Here is a 25,601-nt window from a genome sequence, read left to right as displayed (position 1 = left end):
TTTACTACTGTTGTTCGATTTTTTTTATTTTTTTTTTTGAAAATGACTTTATAATAAAAAGCAGTTGGGTATTACATAATAATCTACTTTCCAAGTCAAATATTTTATGTACACCTCATTCTTTGATTTAAAACTTTCTACAGCTCACTGATCATACCTATACACTGTGAGCTTATCATTTTTAGAAAGGAGTTCACTGAAACCTGAAAACCTTTTTCAAGGGTTCCTCCAGGGTAAAATGGTTGAGAGAGGCTGTTCTTCAGCATGCTGAAAGGGGACATGTTTGTCTACTCCAGGATTTGTTTTAATCTAATAAAACTGAAACAATTGTAAAAGTAAATACAATATGGTATATGTAAACCACAGGCTAAAAACTTTAGGGTTTACAGTATAATACTTCATTGTTCTCTGAGATTCCAACAAATGTGGCAGCCCCACTCATGCCATAATTAATGTATTATATAAGAAGCCATTGGCTGGAAACCCGTCATAATTAAAAGCAAAAGCCTAGTAAATAATAGAAATACAATTTTTAGATTTGTAATTGTATATTAAAATACCACAGAGTCCACTGAGGAGAGCTGAATCAAGGCTATTGTCCAAATAACAAAAAACACATTTTAGTTTATTAGTTTAATGTGACATCACACATTTTTCTAGTTTAAAAACAATTAAACTAGTTTCCCCCCTTTAATAAAACAATAAGGTTTTATATGGCTAAAGGAATAATAATAAAATGTATGGATATACATGACAAATATTTTAGTATTCTGGTGTTGGTACAATCTGTAAATCTCTATTATGTATTCCTCAGACCTGCATACATTATATATTCCTTACTCTGCGTGTAGGGCTGACAGATAAAGTGTATACAATTGTTACAATGGCACCTGGGGGAATTTGAGCAACTTTGACAAGGTCCAGATTGTAATGGCTAGACAACTGACTCAGAGCAACTCCACAACTGCAGCTCTTGTGGGGTGTTCCCAAACTGCAGTGGTCAGGGCCTACCAAAAGTGGTCCAAGAAAGGAAAACCTGCTAACCAGCATCAGGGTCATGGGCTTCTAAAGCTGATTCAAGTTTGGAGCAAAGGCTGGCCCATGTAGTCCAATAAAACAATAATAATCTCTTGCGCTTGGGTGTTTAGCCATACACGGGTGGTGTGATCCACTCTTTAGATTTAAGCAATACCTATAGTCTTGCAGCCCTCCTCAGAACAATGGGTATTCTTGAAACAAGGTCGGTGGGCCCTCCTTTTTTTCCATGTAGTCCAATCCAGTAGAAGAGCTACTGTAGCTCAGATTTCTGAAAAAGTTAAAGGAAAAGTATAGCCAAAGATTTTTATGTTCATTTATGGCATGGCTCTGTGCCATAATTTAACCACTCCTGTGCAAAGGAGTGATGTCATTGCAGCCCAGCCAACCCAGTGGCTGAAAATTCAGAACCTGGAAGGATACATGGAGAAGATGGCAATGCCCGTAACCAACGGGAGCACTGACAGTGCAGGAGGGGATCACTAGCTAGGATAATCTACCAAAATGTGCTAGTATACTGTGAATACTACACACTATGGCTAATAGCTCCTGGGGCCCAATTTTTTTTTCTTTCTTAGAGCTTTTAATTCTGCTTAAGTCTTCAGGAAAGTTTTTATATTTCAAGACCCAATGCAGGTCCACCTAAAATTTTGTTAAGGTTGCCTAACTGGCATCTGGAGCAAAAATACTACCGGTAATTACCCATCAGTATTGCTGAAGGGGATTTGTTCAACAATTCCAAGCCCTGATGAAGGGGGACTCTTTAAACTGCTGAAAATGCTTTGGCTTTTTATAATATCTGAATAAAATTAAATCTGGACTTTACTTATTGCATACCCAGTCCTTACTCAAGCAAAAAGTGGACCTTCAGTCACCACTCCTGGAAGAGCTGCCTAAACAGATTCATTAACCCTATACTGCTTAAAACCTGACCGAGAACACCTACGACTTTAAGAACTCCAACAACCTACCTTTCTTTTTTCCCATGCCTAAATGCTGCCTGTGTCCCTACAGAGGAGATTTATGTATGTGTGCGTGTGTGAGTGGGTCTGAAATATAAAAGCTTGCCTAACCCAAGACTGTATTTAATTTTAGTTTTTTGTATTAGAGTAGGGCTGTCTGTATGCCAGTTTTTTCTTAAAGCGGGGGTTCACCCTATATAAAAAAAAAAAATGTTTTTTTCCCTCTAGCATTAAATCCGGCATAGTAGCGCGAGCTACACTATGCCGGTCTTAATTTTTTTTCCCCGTACTCACTGTTATAGCGTACATAGAAGATTCCGGGGAATGGGCGTTCCTATGGACAGGGAAGGTGATTGACGGCCGGCCGTGGCACGTCACGCTTCTCCGGAAATAGCCGAAATAGGCTTGGCTCTTCACGGCGCCTGCGCATAGCCTGTGCGCAGGCGCCGTGAAGAGCCGAGACCTACTCCGGCTGTCTTCGGGGAGCGTGACGTGCCAGAGCCGGCTGTCAATCACCCTCCCTCTTGCTAGGAACGCCCATTCCCCGCGGCAGACGGAATCGTCAATGCACGATATAACCGTGAGTACCGGGATAAAAAAATTAAGACCGGCATAGTGTAGCTCGCGCTACTATGCCGGATTTTATGCTGCATTGTTCTTAAGGAGGGTGAACTACCGCTTTAATTCCATGTCATTGAGGTGCAACAGGAAGTAAAATGAAATTCTTTAAAGTGAAAATAAATCCCCTATTGGACAGTACTCTTCGAAACAAGTGTGTTCCCCTTCTGGTGACAAAAAACGATGGGCTGGATTCACGTAGATCCGCGCATTTTTACGGCGGTGCATCGTATTGTATTTACACTACACCGCCTTAAGTCAGAGAGGCAAGTGCTGTATTCACAAAGCACTTGCCTCCTAAGTTATGGCGGCGTAGCGTAAATGGGGCCGGCGTAAGCACGCCTAATTCAAATAAGGAAGAGGGGGCATGTTTTATGTAAATTATTGGTGACCCGACGTGATTGACGTTTTTTTTACGAACGGCGCATGCGCCGTCCATGTACATATCCCAGTGTGCATTGCTCCAAAGTACGCCGCAAGGACGTATTGGTTTCGACGTGAACGTAAATTACGTCCAGCCCCATTAACGGACGACTTACACAAACAACGTAAAATTTTCAAATTTCGGGAACGACGGCCATACTTAACATTGGCTACGCCACCTAGGGGGCAGCTTTATCTTTACGCGGCGTATCTCTTACGGAAACGGCGTATCTTTACTGCGACGGGCAAGCGTACGTTCGTGAATCGGCGTATCTAGTCATTTACATATTCTACGCCGAAATCAACGGAAGCGCCACCTAGCGGCCAGCGGAAAAATTGCACCCTAAGATACGACGATGCAGGCCGTCGTATCTTAGCTAGGTTTAAGTGTATATCAGTTTGAGCATACACTTAAACTTACGACGGGCTTAGATTCCGAGTTACGTCGGCGTATCTACTGATACGCCGGTGTAACTCTTTGTGAATCCGGCCCTATGTGGATTAGCACTTTGTTCCTGTGAAAATAGTTACTAGGACGGATAGAGAGGATCGATCTACCCATCAGGAACACAGACCGCAATAATAAATCTCTCACTAGTTCTAACTCTGTCTTACTCTTTTTAAAAATATAAATTAAATATATTATAATATATTTGGGCTTTGCATACACTTTAATAATGGACACTGAAAATTACTTGTACATACCATTATCTTTCTCAAAGGGCAAATAAGACTCCCCCTCATTTTAACGGTTTTGACTGTCATCCGTGAAATTGGAGGCCTGTCCTTTCATCGCCTGCAATGTGCATCAGAGATGCATGAAGCATTGCACTAATTTTCAAGGGGGTGATCAGTAAGGCTTGAGCTAGGCATGTCTCGGCCTGCTTTTAAAGCCAAAGAGTAGTTTAAAATTAAAAAAGAAAAACATCACAAAGGACAGTAGGATGTGCCCCTTGTGTTGATTCCTCTTCTATTAGTAGAAATCCTCCTCCGTCCTTGCCCCATCCCCAATGCGACAGGGGTTAATACACTAAGGGGCTGTAACAGGCTGTCAGAAAAAGAGCCTGACTGCAACCTCTATGATAAGGTGACCAGATTTTTAAAATGAAATCCGGGGACATATTTTTTTTTACTAGTAATGGCAACAATCAGCGACTCTCTGCCTGTCTCGGCCCCCCTTACAGCCTCTCAAGTCTTACTCTTCGGGCCCCCGGCTACTACTGGATGGGGAGCGGAGAAAGATCAATCCGCCAGGGAAGGCAAGGAGATAGGCAGGTGGCTGGCCAGGATTTGAGCCAAGGCAGAAGAACATGCGAGTGACGCTAAATGGGCATGCGCCCGAAACTGAAGAAATATTCCCTCCGCTCCGACCAGCACATGATTATCAGAAAGGGGCACAGATAATGGGAAAAATACAACCCCCCTATGCTAGTAGGCACGGCGGAGCGGGGGGGTGTAATTCTCATATTTTTATTTTTATTCTGCAATGATTGTCTTTTGAAATTGCCCCTGCCCCCTATTAAATCCAATCTGGGGGCAAAACCAGGGACAGACTTGTTCCGGGGACAGTGTCCTCAATCAGGGGACTGTCCCCTGAAACTGGGGATGTCTGGTCGCCCTACTCCTATGAATTAAATTAGATCTATGAATGGATGATTGACAGACGATTGAAAAGTCTGCTTCTCTGAATGGAGAAGCGGGGTGGAAGTGCGGACATAGTCGGGCAGTCTTGATGGAAGAAAATAATAAATATCGTGCAATAAAAGTCCAAAATGATAAATAATAAACGGTGGGTAAGCAGCAGTCAATAAAAATCCCATAACCATGTAAATGAAAAAAGACTCTTCAAAAGCTGTGTCGGCTATAATGAATGGACAAGCGGTCCAGGAGTAATTGTATCCAATATGTAAGTCCGATTTGGAGTATCCACTATACGAGAAAATAAAAATGGGTGCTCCACAAAGTGGTCTCCCAGAACTCTCACCTCAGTAACTATATATATATATATATATATATATATATATATATATATATATATATATATATATATATATATATATATTCGCATGGATTAGGTATGATCCAGCCTTGGGTTATATGGTCTCCCAGTGCTCTCTTCTATCCTCTCCAATAACACAGTGAATATAGCTGTAAGGGACCGCTGTTCCTGCAGGTGTCCCAATTGGATCCACTGACCTATCACCATCACAATGTGGGGCATAAAAGTGGGGAAGGAGAGACGAAAGTACCTCCATTGGTGTGGTATGTATAAAAGGTAGCAGCTTTATTAAACGCTAAAGGGTGGACTCTTACATGTATACACTTTAAAAACCGCAAATTCGTAAAATCGCGGCATCTCTAGCGCTTCCTTGCGTCACTTCCTGGTCTGCGTCAGCCTCTCACACTCCCTACGCCTTTGCGTCACACCTCGTGACTTCTTCGGGGGAACGGATTGTTTGCTGAGGCTATGTTTATGTAGCACTACCCCCAGAGGATTGTTTTGGGTGGCACATTTACCTCGTGGCTCTTCCGAATTCCTAGGGGTGAATAGTGCATATAGCGATAGTAAAGGAATTTCCGCAACAAGTGTCTTTTCTGTGCTCTATTACCAAGCCAGGTAAAAACAATGAACTGGTGATGAAAGAATAGTTTGGAAGAAGAACAGCAGATTCAGGCGTAGTATGTAACACTTTCCACACCACTCCTGACTGAGTGGGCTTAGCGTACCAGGACAGGCCTCTCTCACTGACCTGGCAGCCGGAGTATCACTCGAACTCTTGTTAGGACAAAGTCTCTGGCACAGACTCTCCTTAGAATGAACTTCAGGGAGACACCTCTGCCACAGGCCCTCTCTGGTTGTAGATACGGAGGCAACCCTCCTTAAGGAATTACACCTGGATCTCCTTCTTAACGTCGCCCAGGTACCGACTGACAGGTTTTCAATCCTTCAGTGTCCAGCTATCTTGATCCCCGGTGGTTTGTCGAAATCCTTTTGGACAGCCAGCCTCTCAATGGCGCTCCTCAGATGGACTCCCCACCGAAGAGCTATACCGCTTGGGATCTTCAAAAGTGGGAACCCAGTCGATCACTGGGTCCCCCCCCTTGCTCAAACGTTCCGGACCAACATGGTCCCGGAACCAGGAACACCACGTGGCATGCGCGCCCCGGCCAGGTAGGCCCTAACGCTGGGGAGCCGCGATGTGGTCACCCTAAAGGTGGGTGCCACACAGGAAGAAGACCCAGACTCAATGAAGTCTGTCCCATAAGTACCCTCTCCCAGCATGCCCAGCGAGGACACGCCCCCCTGATTGGCTGCTGAAAAAGAACACCCAAGTCTCGACTCTGCTGCTGCCACCTGTTGCCCTGTGGTGGGATAGCATCCCAGGAACAACAGAATGAGCCCGCAGCACAGCCAAGCTGAAACAGAGACCCTATTTGAACATTGATTTTGGATCAGAGTCATTAGCACTCTGATCACCCTCTAAATTTCAATAGCATCGGTATTTGGAAGTAACCAGGCGCTACATTTTATATTTGGCATAGACCAGAAATGGCTATTCGGCCATTTTGTTGTGGTATGTTAATAGCGCGGCCATGTTTTTGGTAGTATGAAACTGAATGGCGCGGCCATTTTTTAGGAGATAGTCAGATTGAGGATCAGATCACTCCCGAATGAATATGGTAACTAATTCTCAGAGTCGTGCATAGGTTGACTGTGAGAGGTTACATCGCAATACACCTATATGCAAATAAATATAGCACGTGTATGCAAATAGGGTGAACTTTATTATAATAATATTGCTCTGGTTTCTATGTCTAATAATGGCAAGAGCACATATGATTGAACTGGATACATTTCTAAAATGGCCTAATCTTGGCCAGCAGATATCTGTGTGTAGTCTATGGCTAAAATGTGCATAAAATCATCCGCTAAAATAGTAAAAAATAATGATAATAAGAAGGATAAAAATAATAATAATAGATAACTGTCATAATCATAGAAGACGTGTTAGTCTGGTGGCTACTGGTAAACATACAAATATTTCTCTAACACGGCTGTCACATCCCAAAAAGTGTCGCAAAGAGACCAGGGAATAGTATCCAAATAGCAACGTTGATATAAATAATACTTGGTGTATAGATATGGAACTTAACATAATGAATATCCTTATGTGATCAGAGAAATATTAATTACAGAGAGAGAAAAGCTGAGTAATAACATCAATGCTAATTGATCCTACAAATATAGGGTGAATGGCCTAAATGACATTTTGATAAAAATTACTCAAAAAAACTGAATTCTGAGTCTTTTCGCTATGCTCAAATAGCTAATTTTTTAGTGTCTTTAGTTTTTTAGTGTCTTTAGTGTCTTTAGTGTCATTTACGCCTATGGAACATCTTTGCAGAATCTTTGACAAACACTCAGGTCATATATCATTGATTTATGGTTTATTATCTTCCAACACTCAAAAGATGGTTTATATGCAAACAAGATATTGGTACTACATTAGAAACTGCTGAATGGAGTAAATTGATACAAGGTGCCTATAAGTCTTATATTAACACCTCTTTGATAGAGGCCAATTATAAGGTGTTGATGAGATGGTATATGGTCCCGACGCGAATAACTACCTTTGTCCCAGGGGCGTCTCCGCAGTGCTTTAGAGGGTGCACCATGGATGGTACTATGTATCACATTTGGTGGACATGTCAAAAGGTGAGACGATTTTGGATACGCACATATAACTTTATATATTTTTTAACTCGGGTGAATCTTCTTAAATCACCTCTGCATGCACTGCTGGGGCGCCCGGTGGAGGGAGCGTCGAAGCACTTGAGAAAACTGATAGCCTTTATATTCGTAGCGGCTAGAACAGAAGGTCCCCCACTGTTCCCTTTTATCTTTTGAAGTCTAAATTGTCTTGGATTATGGCGAATGAGAGGATGTCGGCTATTTTAAATGACAAAGTCGCAGTGTTTAACCACCTCCCGACCTCCTCATGTACATTTACGTCGGCAGAATGGCACGGACAGGCACAATCACGTACCTGTACGTCCTCTGCTAGACGTGGGTGGGGGGTCCAATCGGGACCCCCCCCCCCGGTACATGCGGAGGTCGGGTCCGCTCGGGGAGCGATCCGGGACGACAGCGCGGCTATTTGTTTATAGCCGCTCTGTCGCGATCGCTCCCCGGAGCTGAAGAACGGGGAGAGCCGTGTGTAAACACGGCTTCCCCGTGCTTCACTGTGTCGGCGCATCGATCGCGTCATTCCCTTTATAGGGAAGACACGATCGATGACGTCATTCCTACAGCCACACCCCCCTACACTAGTAAACACACACAAAGTAAACCCTAACGCCTACAGCGCCCCCTGTGGTTAACTCCCAAACTGCAACTGTCATTTTCACAATAAAGAATGCAATTTAAATGCATTTTTTGCTGTGAAAATGACAATTGTCCCAAAAATGTGTCAAAATTGTCCGAAGTGTCCGCCATAATGTCGCAGTCACGAAAAAAATCGCTGATCGCCGCCATTAGTAGTAAAAAAAATTAAAAAAATAAAAATGCAAAAAAACTATCCCCTATTTTGTAAACGCTATAAATTTTGCGCAAACCAACCGATAAACGATTATTGCGATTTTTTTTTTTTTTACCAAAAATAGGTAGAAGAATACGTATCGGCCTAAACTGAGGGAAAAAAAAAAATTATATATGTTTTTGGGGGATATTTATTACAGCAAAAAGTAAAAAATATTGCATTTTTTTCAAAATTGTCGCTCTATTTTTGTTTATAGCGCAAAAAATAAAAACCGCAGAGGTGATCAAATACCACCAAAAGAAAGCTCTATTTGTGGGGAAAAAAGGACGCCAATTTTGTTTGGGAGCCACGTCGCACGACCGCGCAATTGTCAAAGCGACGCAGTCCCGAACTGTAAAAACCCCTTGGGTCTTTAGGCAGCAATATGGTCCGGGGCTTAAGTGGTTAATAAAGTGTGGGATCCCTGGATCACTTATCTTACGACTACACACTGATCTGAGCTAACACAAGGGGTTCTTTATTGAGGTAGTGGTGCACCACCCTTTCTTTTTCTATTTTCTCTTTTCTTGTCTTTCTCTTTTCTTTTTTATTGTCACTAGTTTCTGTTATTTTATTGAATCAGCTATTGTTTGTTATTGTCTGCTGGCTCCTTGGGATTAGTCAGTGCTCCAGTTAGGAGGCCCTGAGTTGGGTCTGATTTGGATCTTGTTGGGCGACAGATGTAGTAGGAGCACCCAAAGCAAAAAGGTGTGCTAGTGTTGTGTTGTTTTATTTGTAAACTTTAATAAAAAAAAATATTGCAAATTAAAAATTACTCAAAAAACAATTTAAGTCGAATTCCACATTCATTCCACCTTGTGGAGTGGATGGTGATAGGTCAGTGGATGCAATTGGGACACCTGCAGGAACAGCTATATTCACTGTGGAATTGGAGAGGATAAAAGAGAGCCCTGGGAGACCATATGACCCGAGGCTGGATCATACACCTAATTCATGCGAATATATATACTGTATATTTACTGAGGTGAGAGTTCTGGGAGACCACTTTGTGGAGCACCTATTTTTATTTTCTCGTATTGTGGATACTCCAAAAGGGACTTACATATTGGATACAATTACTCCTGGATCGCTTGTCCATTCATTATAGCTGATACAGCTATTGCAGTCTTTTTTTCATTTACATGATTATGGGATTTTTATTGACTGCTGCTTACCCACCGTTTTATTTATCATTTTGGACTTTTATTGCACGATATTTATTATTTTCCTTCCACAGTACGTTACATTTTGTGATATTACTTTTTAGCGCAAGATCACTTTTTGCATTTTCATTTGATTTTGTGTATTTTTTGAGTTTTTTATAATTTTTCATAATTTTTCTGTTATATTCACTTTCAATATTAATTCATAGTGGCGCGAAAGACAAATTCACAATTTCACAGTCTTGATGAGAGCCTGTAACAGCCCATTTGTTGTAGCACCCGAAAACCCCCTGCACCAGAAGTTTTTAGTTGCAGGAGTGGGGGGAGGACCATGGACAGAGGAGGACTTCTACTAACAGAAGAGAAATCTGCACAATGGACATATCCTACTGACTGTAAGTTATGTCCCTTGTGCTTATTTTTCTGTATTATTTTTCTGTATTTGGCTTTTAAGCATATCTATATATCTGTGTGTGTGTGTGTGTGTGTGTGTGTGTGTGTGTGTGTGTGTGTGTGTGTGTGTATATATCTATATGTGTGTGTGTGTGTAAATCAAACTTCTGATGTATTCTTCTTTTACTATGTTCCATATATTTTTTTTACATGCATTTCAAGAATTTTGGCTTTAATTGGCTTCATTGCTTCGGCTATTCACAGGTATGTTGCAGCTGGTGGAGATTCTTCTAAACCTGTTGATCTTGATATGTGCTTCAACTACTGAAAGTGCATCAGCCGGATTTTCCAGCATTGGAGGATTTGGCAGTGCTTACTACTACAGCATGGGCTATACTATGAGTGGATTTGTAGGGGACGAAGTGAATCAGGTTGCACAATTGGACGTACAGTACAGCCGAATGAAACTGCCCACTATTTATGCTGCTGTTGCCATCAGTCTTCTTATGCTTACTTTGACATTGTCATTTTTGTCAGCCAGTTGCGTGTCTAATGTTGCCCATAACAGAAAGCTTTTACTGTCTGAAGTGGTCTTTAATGTGATATCTGCCCTCATCTATATTGTGTGTGTTGCACTCTATATTCACTTTATTGAACAGATTAACGCTACAGAATTGTGTAAGCAACGTGCGTCCCTCTACCATCGTCGTGGCTTCAATTCCGTGACCTGTGACATAATGGGCACAGAGATGGCAGCATCTGTGTTTGCTGTGATTATCATAGCCCTATATGTTGCTAGTGCAGTGGTTGCAGGTCTGTTATTGCGAATTAAAAAATCTGATGGAAAAGTCTCGGACTCAGAGGCCTTAAAAAGGACTAAAGAAGAAGACAATTCCCAACTGTTTAGCCTCACTAATGAGAATATAAAACAGGAAGGAAATTAATTTATTGGACGTATTATTTAACATTCAGTTTTGCTTTGGATTGTGATTTTGCATTCAACACAACAGGAGCTATCAATGGTTGAAGACTAGCAGCTGATATACACAGACAAACACTTCATTGCAAAATGGTGCATTTTTAGTGCAGATCTACTACATTGGGTTTACATGGTCTTTGTACAAGACCACCCCCCCAAGAAAGATCACAATTTACTTTCCTAACAGAAAATGAAAGGGTCAGTCCACCTAAAAATTTTGGTAAATGCTGGAGGATTATGCTGGATACAGACTATAACTTTCTTTAGATTTTTTCCTTTTTAAATTAACTAAAGCCATATAATATGAGGTCAAACCTAAACACTTTTTGTTTGTATGCAGTCAGGCAGGCCCTTGCACAATATAGTTGTAGGTAAATCTAACAAAAAAAGATGTATAGTGTGTTTCATTTTCTTATATCTCTTAGGCCGCGTACACACGGTCAGACAAAACCGATGAGAATGGACCGAGGTTCAGTTTCATCGGTCCAAACCGACGGTGTGTATAGCCCATGGCTCTCTTTTCCTTCGGTCCAAAATTTTAAAACATACTTTAAAATCGAACCGATGGACCGCTGCCCGATCGGTCCAAACCGATGGTTGGTACAGAAAAGCATCGATTCAAAACCCGCGCATGCTCAGAATCAAGTCGACGCATGCTTGGAAGCATTGAACTTCTTTTATTCAGCACATCGTGTGTTTGACATCACCGCGTTCTGATCCGATCGGTTTTTGGAACGATGGTGTGTACGCACATCAGACCATCAGGCCACTTCAGCGGTGAACCGATGGAAATGGCCCGTCGGACCATTCTCATTGGTTTGGAACGACCGTGTGTATGCGGCCTTAGAGGCTGTATTGGTGAACTATCTGTGCTTGAGGATTTTTTTTCCATGTTGGAGCAAATTGAATCCTTCTTTAAAAGAGGTTTTTGTCTTTCTTGGGATCAATTACATTTTTAGGGTTCTGAGGATGCAAGGTTTTAAGTTTTTATTATTTTGTCTTTTTGTTGGATTTGTTGGATATGTATCTGTTTTTGTAAAGTGATTGTAAAGGCAGAAGGTTTTTTCTCTTAATGCATTCTATGTGTTAGGATAAAAAGCCTTCGGTGAGCAGCAGCCCCCCCTAATACTTACCTGAGGACCATTTAAATCCAGCGATGTTGTAGGAGTGTCTCGGCTACACGGGACTGCCCTCATTGGATGAGACGGCAGCCATTGACTCCCACTGCTGTCAATCAAAGTCAGTCAGCCAATTAGGAGAGAAAGGGGGTGGGGCGACTGCGACTCCATGTCTGAATGGTCACAGTGAACTGTGGCTCGGCTTGGGTGCCCCCATATCAAGCTGCTTGCTGTGGGAGCACTCAGCGGGAGGGAGGGGCCAGGACCACAGAAGAGGGAAATAGGAGGATAGGGGCTGCTCTGCACAAAACCATTCACAGAGCAGGTTAGTATAACATGTTTGTTATTTTTAACTTATAAAAATTAGACTTTACAATAACTTTAACTATATATCTAACTTACCAGACACAGGTCTTGGTGTCCCAAGGCATATCAGAGGTCGAGGGCTAAATAGGTTCTCCAGGCACCACATATCATTTTGTTTTTATTGAAATTTAGTAGGTAACAATACAAATTGTCATTTATTATAGGCATTACTAACAAGAATAGTTTCTGAAATTCATGCACTACATATAATTAAAAAATAATTTGATTGGGCTGACCCTTTAGTGAACTACACATAACTGCTAACTGTTAACATTTGTTACAGACCTTTTACAAATTTCAGCTGGGTCTATCATGAAGAGGTGGCTAATGGCCTCTAAACATGTTTCTTGCTCACTGTAGTTGTGTAACATTGGAGATAAATCAGTTTAAAGCTGGGTTCCACCTGCGATTTAATTTATTTATTTTTTAAAGTCAGCAGCTACAAACACTGTAGCTGCTGACTTTTAATAAGGACACTTACCTGTCCTACTCACACACGATATCAGCTGCCCCGAGTCCGATCCCTCGATGCTAGCAGCTCCAGGCGCCGCCATCCTCAGTGCGGCTTCACTGCCCGATTCCTACAGCGCATGCACGAGCCGCGCGGCTCTTTGTGAATGGGCCGGCTGCTCTCTGGGATACACACAGTTCCCAGAAGGCAGCGTACCCCATTCACAGGAAGACACCGCAGGAGGGCGGAGGAAGAAGACCCGCCGCTATTTCTGGTAAGTATAAAAAAAGAAATTTAAATATTTTTTTTTTAGGATTTTTGCAAAAAAATAATATTTTCAGGGTGGAACTCCACTTTAAGTATTGGTCAAGCTGTTTTAGAAATGTTAAAGCAGTAATAAAGCACAAAACAAAAATGTAATATATTGCATCTTACCAATCCCTAGTTGTGGGAGCTGCTTTCGTTTTTTTTTTTTAGGCTTTTTTTTTTCTCTTTATTTTACCTGGGGATCCAGTAAGTAACACACTTCAGTCTTGTGTCTGTATTCTGGATGAAGTAGTAAAGCAGGCAACTTTTGGATAGTGGCATTGTCAGTTTAGGGAAAGGGAAGTGTAAAGCTTGGTACACACGTATCGAAATTAGGTCAGTTGAAAACCTAATTAAGTAAGTTGAAAATAACGGACTCACTGACTGGATCACAAGGTAAAAGTAAAGAAAAAAAGCCTAAAAAGAAAATGCATGCCGACCAGAGTAATTGATAAGCTGCAATTTTGAATACATTTTTGGTTTTGGGTTTAATATCGCTTTAAGTAATAATACTGTCGCTTTAAAAATATTACAGTGACCAAAAAACGTTATAACCCTTTGCCTTAAATACTGCTTTAATTTGTCTTGGCATAGGCTATACTAATGTAAAATGATGCCAACCCACCCCTTTATGATGAATGTAGGATATAAATGATGCTAACCTTATTATGGGTGATCAGTCTTGCCCTAGCAGGGATGTCCAAAATATTGCTCAGTGTGCTCAAATAAAGATCTTTTGAAATACTAACATTCACTAGAATTTTAAAAAGAAATACATTTCCTCTCAAATTGTTTATCATACATTGTACCTTATACCGTAGGATTGAGTATAGAACATAGTGTGTAGTTATTTCTAGTTAAATGTAACAATGGGTTTATGGATGACAAAATGACCTTCACCAGTGGTGGGTGAAAGATTTTATACACTGTCTGAAATATGTTTATAGCAAGTTTTATTGACCATAATAATATACCTATGCTACTAGTAGAGATAGGCAGTTAAAGAGAAATGTTAGCGAATCATTTTAATGTTTGGATGTTAGACGTTATTGTATTACAGTTTTGTAGATTGTCCCTATAGTTGCCAAGTTGGCTGGATTGGCTAGCTTTCTAGATCATTAGATACAAGTGGAGATAACTGAATAAAAATTAGGTTGTGCTAGTTTTCAGAAGATTTTATAAAAATCTGAACCCGATTATGTACGAGAACAATTACTGATTACCATTGGAAATTGGATATCAGTAAATAAAAAATTTCAAAATAGTTGCAAAAGTATTAATTGTAGATTTGCAAATTCAGAAATTGTTATTAAAGCGGTTGTAAACCGCATAAACTTTTTTTTTTTCCCCCCAAACCTGCAATGCAAAAGGCATAATAGGCTAGTATGCACCGCATACTAGCCTATTATGAAATACTTACCTCGGAACGAGGTGTGTACCACTTACCTGGTCCACGCCGAGCAGGATGTCATCTTGCTCCGGCGTGTCTTCCGGGTATCGCCGCTCCAGCGCTGTGATTGGCTGGAGCGGCGATGACGTCACTCCCGTGCGCGCGGGAGATTTAAAAGCGGCAGGGTCCGGCGGATGCCGGTCCTTCAGCCGTGGATTCCCCCCTGCGCATGCGCCGCCCGCATTGCAGGGGGAATATCTCCTAAACCGTGCAGGTTTAGGAGATATTCTCCTTACCTACAGGTAAGCCTTATTATAGGCTTACCTGTAGGTAAAAGTCCAAATAGTGGGTTTACAACCACTTTAATACAATTATTTATGCTGGATAACTGTTACAATTCAGAGGACACCCAGTACTGCTTAAAGCAGTCAAATAACTCCTATGTTGGTTTATCAAGGGAAAAATGGCAGCAGTGGTGCCTGAACTGGGCCATGATAATCTAATTGGTTTTTTTTTCAGGTTTGCTATACCTCAGTAATAGAAAATGTATAATTATAGTAGTACTTTTCATTGAGATTGTTTGCAGTATTATTTTTCTACTACCTCAGTTACCACTTTTAGACAGCACATGTTCTCTTCCTTGTGCAAAGCTGGCCATACACCAGTAGGATTTTATAAAAAACAAACAAAAAAAACAAAAACATAATTTTATTCAATTTTTTTAATAGGGGCAAATCCATAATGACTATAGTGATGAGAAAATTCAAAAAAGCAGGATACAGAACATAATGTATGTGTTTTTCATACAAAAGAAATCGTACATATTGCAATGAAACCTATTTAGTATTCCCTGGGTTTCCATTCTATTCATAGTTTGGATGGAATTTTAAGGGCTTTCAATTAAAATTTTTGTTAAAAGCAAGAAAGAATGTTCTAATTTTCCTATAAATGTTTCAACAAAAATGTTAAAAGTGCATGGCCAGCTTATAATGCAGGATGTTTTATAATAGGAATCTGTTTTGGTTACAGTGATACTTAGCTGCCATTAGCATGTTACTGTGTAGCAAATCTTATACCAGTGATGTGGATTGAGTGGCTTTAAATAAAGAGTTGATAAAATATAAGGAGGTACAAGGAGAAGAATCTTTTCTGTCAATGCATTATTTCACTTTACTGTTTAACATTACCAAAGTCTGCCGCATTAATAAAACAGTACTTTAATCACCACTGCTTGGCTTTCTTTATTGAATTCAAATTTAATGCTATCAATCAGCTACATACATCCTAGATGTAACAAACAAAAGGTTTACAGCCTTTCAGTGCATTAGCTTTAGAAAGATAGAACAGCCTGAGTAGCAAATTCTGTCCCCTTCCAGCATTTTGCAGAGAAGGCCCCTTGCTCTCCCTGTGGAAGCAGTGGTCTCCCTGCAGAGGTCCAACATGCCTCCTGCTGAGTAAGCGCTAGAGCTCCCAAACAGCAGGGAGCATGAGCTTTTCCAACTACAGAGCTATTGTGCTGAATTTTCATGGGGGGGGGGGACAAAATGTAAAATCATACACATTTTCAACATTTGTATTTTAGTTATTTCTACCCTACTTCTATTAGTCTGAACAATTTTTGAAGATCTCCCCACATTTAATTCCTTAAGTTCTGTAAAATGCATTCACTATGCCCCGTGAGTAGGCACCGCTGTGTCACACATTTCACAGAGCTCGCATTCTGAACTACAGAGGTGCTCTGAGAAGGCATTTCAGAAGGCACAGTTGGTGCATAATTCACTGCTTGCAGGCAGCAAGGTACTGTAGGACATGTAGTCCTTAGCAATTAAACATAAGCTGCAATGCATGTCAAGGAATTTGTGGAAGGAAGTGGCTAGTAGACAAGCAGCTCTCACAACATATAAGGAGATTGTTTAAGTAATTGCATTGTCAAAAATAACTATTGTTGTATTACTGTTACAATGGTGATGTTCTAAAATTAAAATGTATACTGTGACCATAGTAGCCCTTTAACTAATTTAATATAGGGCACTTTCACCCCCTTCCTGCCCAGGCCAATTTGCAGCTTTCACGTGGTCATGCAACACTGTATCCATATGACATTTTTATTAAAAAAAATATCACATAAACAGAGCTTTCTTTTGGTGGTATTTATTCACCACTGGGTTTTTTATTTTTTTACAAATTACACATTTCTTGGGTGAAAATTACCCAGATCAGTTTAAATGGTTTAGTCTGTCAAACTATGATGAGAAAAGAAAAAGGGGGGTTCCCCTGGGTGGAATTTTAAGGCACTAATAATATTTCAAAATATACAGGATATTGAGAGTAAAAAAGGTTTTATTCACAATTGTACATATTCATCAAAAATGTTTTAAATATTAAATTAAAATACAGAGTTCCAAAGATTGTCACCATATAGGTAAATACAAGAAGAACCTTCTTTACACCCGACGTGTTTCGGAATAACCTTCTTCAGGGGTGTGTAGAGAAGGACAATTAGTTCATGTATTATAAAGGATGGTGAATATTTCATTGGATACGTTTTAAAAGAATTGAAAATATACAGCACGCTGGGTTCAAGCAATGGGGTTGCCAGTCAAAAAAGGTATCGGGATGTACAATTAATGCAAGTTTTGGTAGTTCATCCTGTTAGGGAGAAATTATTCCAAAGATCAAGATGCCGGTGGATCAGCCAGAAGGGATACTGGGACTGGATTGGAGGCAAACCTAATAATGTCCGCTGTCAAAGAGTACACTGAATTATTGACTGGAGCAACATCACAGCTTGCTAACCCAGCATTCTTTGCTGGGTTAGCAAGCTGTGATGTTGCTCCTGTCAATAATTCAGTGTACTCTTTGACAGCGGACATTATTAGGTTTGCTGCGGATCTCATATAATCGGGGACCTCCAATCCAGTCCCAGTATATCCCTTCTGGCTGATCCACCGGCATCTTGATCTTTGGAATAATTTCTCCCTAATGGGATGAACATCCAAAACTTGCATTAATTGTACATCCTGATACCTTTTTTGACTGGCAACCCCATTGCTTGAACCCAGCGTGCTGTATATTTTCAATTCTTTTAAAACGTATCCAATGAAATATTCACCATTCTTTATAATGCATGAACTAATTGTCCTTCTCTACACACCCCTGAAGAAGGTTATTCCGAAACGCGTTGGGTGTAAAGAAGGTTCTTCTTGTATTTACCTATATGGTGACAATCTTTGTAACTCTGTATTTTAATTTAATATTTAAACATTTTTTGATGAATATGTACAATTGTGAATAAAACCTTTTTTACTCTCAATATCCTGTATATTTTGAAATATTAGTGCCTTAAAAAGTGCCTTAAAAGTCCACCCAGGGGAACCCCCCCTTTTTCTTTTCTCATATTTACTGGATGTGGCACAAGCATACACTTGCCATTCACCCTCATTTTTGTCAAACTATGATGTGTGTGTGTGTGTGTGTGTGTGTGTGTGTGTGTGTGTGTGTATAATAAAAAATTATATATACCCAAAAATGCCAGGACACTACAAATATCTTCCAAATGTCCCCTGTTTTTGGAAAGTAGACAGTCCAATGTATTTAGTAAGGGGCATGGCAAGTTTTTTGAAGTTGTCATTTTTTTTTTGTCAAAATTGTTTTGGAAAATTTACATTTTAATTATATAAATTGCATACTGTCACCAGTGCAGTATAGCGTCCTCGTATAACTGGTGTGGCGGTGATCAGGGACAATGACTGGTGCCAGTATGTAAAAGAAAAACAAATCTTATAAGAAAAATAAAATTTATTATTTTTTTCTTTATTTTTTTTAACCCACTGTGACCAGAGCAATACAACATTACTCTGGGGAAGTGATCAGGATTTTAGTTGTATTTTTTAAACCATTATGATTGCTTATACCAGTGAATTTCACTGGTATAAGCAACCTTTTTTACTGAATTAAACTGATTAATTCAGTTTGTATTTGTTGTGGTTAGCTGTGATTGGTCACAGCTAATAACATGGCACAGATGGACTGTGATTTTCCCTTTCTATACCATATGATCATGATGACCAATCACGCTAGCAACACAATTGTACACAATGAATGGCATGAAAGGAAGCTAACTATTGTTTACAATTGTCATGTGATCTGCTGTGATTGGTCACAGCAATCACATGGTACACAGGTGGTGACAAATTGAACGGCAGGAGGCGCGGCCCAGGAAGATGTCATATGACCTCCACCTGGAGTGACAAATGCCTGTCCAGACAATAGGCTGGGCAGGAAGTGGTTTTTAGATTGCCAATTAGGGTCAAAGTGACAGTGTCTTGGTAAAAGAGCCCCACTGATCCCTGATACTCCACTTGCTAGTGTTCTCTCTTTGCATCCGTCTCTGTTGCAGTTAGCAAAAATCACCAGTGCTTCCAAGGGGGAGCATGTGACCTCTCCTGTGTCGGTGCAGCAGCCAGTTACAAGGTTCACCGGCCACCTCCAGCAATTGACACCCATTTTATGTCCAAAGACTGGCCTCAGAGTCACTTTAAAATGTGAAATCAATTTGAATCTATGGTTGTGTTCTTCTTTTAAGAAAAATAGTTTTTTTAGCCAAATGAGAAGCAATTTCAATTTACTCTGTACAGGGTTAAAATGATCATGGACTACAGCACCTGTCCCCACCACCTGTAAAAGTGCTCATTGCTAAGACTAACACCAGCTTTTTCGCAAAGGCTTTGGACACACTTCTACACCCAGTGCATGTGTGCACATAGATTAATGACTTAATGTACTATTCACTATTATTCTGTATGCAAGGCACTCAGAGAATGAAAACATAAACAGAAAGTGGGGAAACAGGTTTAACAACTCTGACCTTTACAAGTATGACAACTATATGAGTTTCACAAAATAGAAAACCTATCTGGAAATATATGGTATTCTGCTCCTGTTACTAGTCTAGTTTTCACATACAGAGAGATTGCATTGTCTAAACACTGAGATAAATTTGTAACAGGTAGCTATTGCATAACAAGTAATGAACCTGTATATAAAATAAAGCACAAATATCATATTTTATTTAAAATGACAAGACCATTTTTATTTGACATTACATCTAAAGCTAAAAACCATCAATGCTTTGCTATGATCATAGAAAATATGAATGTGTTATGTTTCATAAGTTTTATGATATATTCCTAATCATCTTTTTGTGTTCTCTTTTTTCCATAGGGGTTCTGCAATTCGTGGAAATATTAAGTGGTATTTTAGTGCTGATTTGTGTTATTGCATCATTTGCCGTTATAACTGGCTACACATCTGCTGCTGGATTGGGTTCTTTCAGTATTGATTCAATGTACACTCCATTTGAAGGAGCAGAACTGCAGCGAGTAAGGGATGCTGACATGCAGTATAGTCAATTGCGAGCACCAGGAGTATATGGTGGAGTGGCCTTCAGTTTGACTATATGTGCCCTTACAATTGTGTTTCTGGTTCTGGGTGCTAAGCCAATACATAAAGTGTCCATCAAGCTACTTTATGTAGAGGTAATTTTTGATTCCATTTCTTGTTTGGGTTACGTTGTTGCAGTTGGCCTGTACCTGCACTTTATCAAACAGGTGAACGCTACAAATATCTGCAAAACTAGAGAGCAGCTTTATGCAGGCCGTGGTTATACCTGGATGAACTGTGAGTTGCAAGGGGGTGATGCTGCTGTTGCCATTTTTGGTTTAATTGCTGCATGTTTGTATTTGTCGAGCTCCATATTGTGTGGATTATACATCAGGACTGTACGCGACTTCAGGAAACATCACATGTCCCATGAGTATCCTCCATCTGCATACAGTGACAACCAACACCAATCAAATAAATACAACAGAGAAAGCCAAGAAGAGACTCCATTTCAACCAAGTACACTTGTATAAGTGCTTCCAAGAGACATTGGGATAAAATAAGGACTGTTCTGAATGCAAATTTGTCTGTAAATAGTATTATGTTTCTACTTTTACCTTTTACCACAGCAAGCTAGATTAGCAATAATGGTGTATAACTGTAGACCTTATGGCTTTCATTTAGATTAGATTCATGCTAGCAGCTTAACCACTTAAGGACCAGAAGGATTTGCCCCTTTAATGATCAGAGCACTTTTTAAAATTTGTCACTGCGCTGTTTAACTGGTAATTGCGCGGTCATGCAATGCTGTACCCAAACAAAATGTGCGTCCTTTTTTCCCCCACAAATAGAGCTTTCTTTTGGTAGTAATCCTCTGGAATTTTTTTTTTGCGATATATGCGAAAAAAGACCGAAAATTTTGAAAAAAATATGATATTTTCTACTTTTTGTTATAAAAAAAAAAATACAATAAACTAAATTTTAGTCATACTTTTAGGCCAAAATGTATTCAGCCACATGTCATGGGTCCAAAAAAATTCAATAAGCATATATTTATTGGTTTGCACAAAAGTTATAGCATCTACAAACTATGGTGCGTTTTCTGGAATTTATGCAGCTTTTAGTTTCACTGCCTATCTCATTTCTTGAGGCGCTAAAATGGCAGGGCCGTAGAAAACTCCCCCAAATAACCCAATTTTGGAAAGTAGACACCCCAAGGAATTTGCTTGGCATGTTGAGCCAATTAAATATATATTTTTTTTTTGTCACAAGTGATTGAAAAATGACAAAAAATACTTTTTTTACACAAAGTTGTCACTGAAATTATATATTGCTCACACATGCCATGGGTATATGTGAAATTACACCTAAAAATACAATCTGCCGCTTCTCCTAAATACGGGGATAACACGTGAGACTTTTTGGGAGGCTAGCCGCGTACAGGACCTCAAAAAGCAATCACGTTTTTTTTTTTTTTTTAACTGTGGTGGCGAATTCACCTCCTACATCACCAGCGTTACGGCTTTACGTACCGTGAGCGCAAACACTGTTGTCAGAGTAAATAAACCCGTTCTGCAGCTGAATGGCATACCTGCAAAGCAAATAATGGTTAACAATAAAACAAAGTAATATTACAGTATAACGGTAAGATGACAAAAACAACAAATATTTTTGGCTTTTTTTTTGCACTTTTACTTCAACTGTAAACGTTCCAGATTAGGGTCTCTCAAAATATTATGGCCATCTCATCTTTCGAGATCCTGTGTTAGAGTGCCCTAGGATTGTGCAGTGCTGTACCCTACACTAATACTCCACTAGTGTGGGGTAGAGATGGAAGCATTCACTGATACAGAGACCAGGTTGGTCAGGACAGAAGGGACAATAATAGCAAGTGTCATGCTTATATCTGCGTTTTCTGCAGACGCGACATCTTCTTTGGGGTGTTCTTTGGGCAAGGCTACCACGGAGGACTTCTGAAAGTGCCTCTCATGCAGCCGGCTCACTGCATTTGCATTGGGAAGTTGGGCCACAGCAACGTCTGGAAACAGAAGGGCTGTGATGATCTCTTTCTGGAATTTTAGAAAGGATCCAGTTTGTTCTGATGCTTTGTATAACACATAAGCATTCAGCAGAAACAATTAGAATAAATATACAAACACTTTTTTTTATACCAGCGTCTGGCCTTACGGGCAATTAAGTATGGTGCCATCCAGGGGCGTCGTTAAGCCCGGGCTAGGGGGGCTGGAGCCCCGAATGTGAGCCCGAAAAGCCCCGAGTCTCAAAAAGGCACCATTCAATGTTTAGCCCCGAATGCCGCCGAGCAGGGAGCAAACTGATCCGCCGAGTCACAGGTCCCGCCTTCCAGAGCCTGCAGAACATTTGATGGACGTCCCAGTGGTCCAATGTCCAACCGTGGGATGTGTGACGTCCATCATACGCGCCGCCGGCTCCAGAAGGCGGGAATTTCCAATGCCACAGCCGCCGCCGCTCAACTCCAGCCCCAGCTCTCCCCATTGCGATCCGGGGAGAGAGGGAAAGAGCCGGAGCCGAGGAGGATCGCGATCTGCCGGAGGAGTCTCCACAGAGTCCGCACTGACACTTGCTGCAGCCGCCGCTCACCGACCCGACCAGCCAAAGGTAAGAGGAGCCTTCCCTGTCCCAGCCTGCAGCCTTCTCCCTCCCTGAGCAGGAGGACGGTCCATCCATGTATTGTACCGGGAGAGGACACCAACTCCTGAGCTGTCCCTGCAGCAGATGGTTGATTTCATTGTCACATGTCACTGAGTGTCACCGTCTGCCGAGAAAAGTACCATGTACCATGTGAAAAAATTGTCATTTAACTCTTTCTGAATACACAATCTTATACTTTATATGTTTGCTAAGTTACTTTGGGATTTTGTCATAACTCCATCATTTTGCAGCAAGGTCAGTGTATGTATGTCAGGTAGGTGAGGTCAGTGTATGTATGTCAGGTAGGTGAGGTCAGTGTATGTATGTCAGGTGAGGTCAGTGTGTGTATGTCAGGTAAGGTGAGGTCAGTGTGTGTATGTCAGGTAAGGTGAGGTCAGTGTGTGTATGTGTCAGGTAAGGTGAGGTCAGTGTGTGTATGTCAGGTAAGGTGAGGTCAGTGTGTGTAGGTCACTGTATGTAGGTCAGTGTGTCAGGTAGGTGAGATTAGTGGTCAAAATTGATGGGCACTGCTAAGCAACCAGCAAGTGAACTTACCCCCCGCCACACAACCCCACCGCCCAGCCAAAAAACCCAGTGCCACGGCCACCCTGGACAATCCCCCCCCCGTGGCAGCTTCGGGCTGAAGCCCCTGGTCTTTTTGCCACCTAGCAACGCCCCTGGTGCCATCATCTGGTCGTTGAAGTCCACCCCTTCCATGTTAAGGTTGTATTCGTGGACACAGAGGGGCTTCACAAAAACACCAGTCGCCGTTGGGATCTCGAGTGCTGTATCTGCGTGAAGGGACGACAGAATGAAAAAATCCATGTATCCCCCCCACTTCACTGCGAGCAAATGATTGCATCTCAAGGAGGCTCTCTCCCCCTTTCTTTCCAAACTTCTTTTATTACTTTTTTCCAAGACAATACAATAAATATACCATAAAAACAACATACAGACTGACAACATATATGGTCTCAATAGAAAGAGAAGAGAAGACCTCTTCTAACACTACGACTCCTGGGGTTTCTACCTTCCATTATACCTCCATGTCTAATTTTCCCTTTATATTTTCTATGGGGGGCATCTGGGGACAAAGCCATAATACCCATAATGGAGAGGAGATAAAAGGCGGGGGGGGGGGCGAGATGGGTAGAGATAGGAAACAACAAAAAAAAAAAATTGTGAGAAGAAAAGTGAGGAAACAAAAATTATTCTAGGGGGAGCGAATTTCCCTAGTTGTGTATCTAATTAAGTGTGAAGAGAGAGAGAGAGAAAAAGGAGAAAGAGAAAAGAAGAAGACATTTTTTTATTTTTTTTTATTTTTTAGAAGGGGAGTAAAAAGATAAAACAGTTCCCCTATATTGTGAGAAAATCGCCAAGGCAGGAACAAGCAAACCAAAAAAAAAAAAAATGGGATTGAGAGGGGGGGGGGGTTAATTCACCATGTTGTGAATTTACTTAAATGTGAGAAGGAAAAAAAAAAAAAAAAAACAACAACAAGATAGTGAATAAAGTTAATCTAGGGGGGGGGGGGGGTTACTACCCCTTGTTGTGTATATACTTAAGTGTAGGAAGAGAAAGAAAAAAAAAATCGTGAGAAGTGAGAGAACTAAAAAGTTTATTCAGGGGGGGGGGGGTTAATTCCCCCTATCGTGTATTTACTTAAGTGTGAGAGGAGAAAAATAAAAAATATGGATAAGGTTGATTTGGGGGGGGGGGGCTTACTGCCCCTTATTGTGTATATACTTCAGTGTGAGAAGACAGAGGAAAAAAAAAATAGAGAATTATTATAGGGGAGATAATCCCCCCTAGTGTATAGATACTACCATTGTGAAAAGACAATAACTACATGTGGGATATTTCCCCTTATTATATGTGTAGAATTCAGAAGAAGGAAAGAAAGAGAAAAAAATAATAATAATAATAATAATATTATATAAGGGGGGGGAGGCCACACAAGAACTACCCATCTCCTCTATTCCCCTCCATTCTCTCCCCCCTCATCACCCTCATCACCCCCCCCCCCCAGCCCTATACTCCCTCCATCCCTTCCAGATCATTTAAAATCTTGGCCCGGAGTCCATATGAAAGGACCACAGTTCCTCCATCCTTTTCATTTTATCAATTTCTTGGAGCCATTCCCCCATCGAGGGTGCCTCTTTTTTCCTCCAGTTCCTAGGTATTAGTGCCTTGGCTCTATTCAATAAGAACGGGACCAAGGAACCTCTATACTTTTTCCTAGACAAACTCGTAGTATGGAACATACATTCCCATGGATCGTATTTTATCTCATATCCACTTATTTTATTTACCAAGACCAATATCTTCCTCCAATATACCTGTATGAGGGGGCACTGCCACCATATGTGGGCATGGGTACCTTCCATCCCACACTCTCTCCAGCATAGGGGGGAGGCCTCACTATTCATTCTATGCAATTTCATTGGGACATAATACCATTTAGTGAGTAGCTTATAGTTGGTTTCTTTTACTTTTGCATCCATCGATGTGGCCTGAACGTAGTCTAATACCTGTCTCTTCTTTTCATTAGGTATAGTTTGATTAAGTTCTGCTTCCCAACTTTCTATTATTTTCACTCTCCCTGGTTCCATCTTAGTTGTCAACATTTTGTAAATACTTGATATTCCCTGTCTTCCCATTCCTCCTTGGGTCATAAACTTTTCCCATTGATTTAATTCGTTCACGGCTCGCAGGGGTTTTGGCAAAGTGCTTACAAAATGTTGGACTTGCCTGTGCCTCCACCTG

The 25,601-nt window shown here is 40.8% G+C and overlaps 1 protein-coding gene across 3 annotated transcripts in view; it reads left to right on the top strand.

Moving 5' to 3' along the window:
* Nucleotides 1–20,747, top strand: part of LOC120940632 (MARVEL domain-containing protein 3-like) — a 69,196-nt gene extending 48,449 nt beyond the window's left edge. For 2 of the 3 annotated variants that reach the window (XM_040353601.1, XM_040353602.1), the window contains exon 4: nt 20,007–20,747. In XM_040353601.1, coding sequence (XP_040209535.1) covers nt 20,007–20,698 — 692 coding nt within the window. In that variant the 3' untranslated portion in view covers nt 20,699–20,747. Of the gene's footprint in view, nt 1–10,437; nt 11,645–20,006 lie in introns of those variants that run through there. The other variant, XM_040353603.1, reaches the window with a different exon arrangement.
* Nucleotides 20,748–25,601: the final 4,854 nt, after the last annotated feature.

Source organism: Rana temporaria, chromosome 5 (genome assembly GCF_905171775.1).
Source record: "Rana temporaria chromosome 5, aRanTem1.1, whole genome shotgun sequence".
NCBI classification, from domain to species: domain Eukaryota; kingdom Metazoa; phylum Chordata; class Amphibia; order Anura; family Ranidae; genus Rana; species Rana temporaria.
The sequence above is the reverse complement of the archived record's forward strand: the minus strand, read 5'-3'. Positions and strand labels throughout refer to the sequence as shown.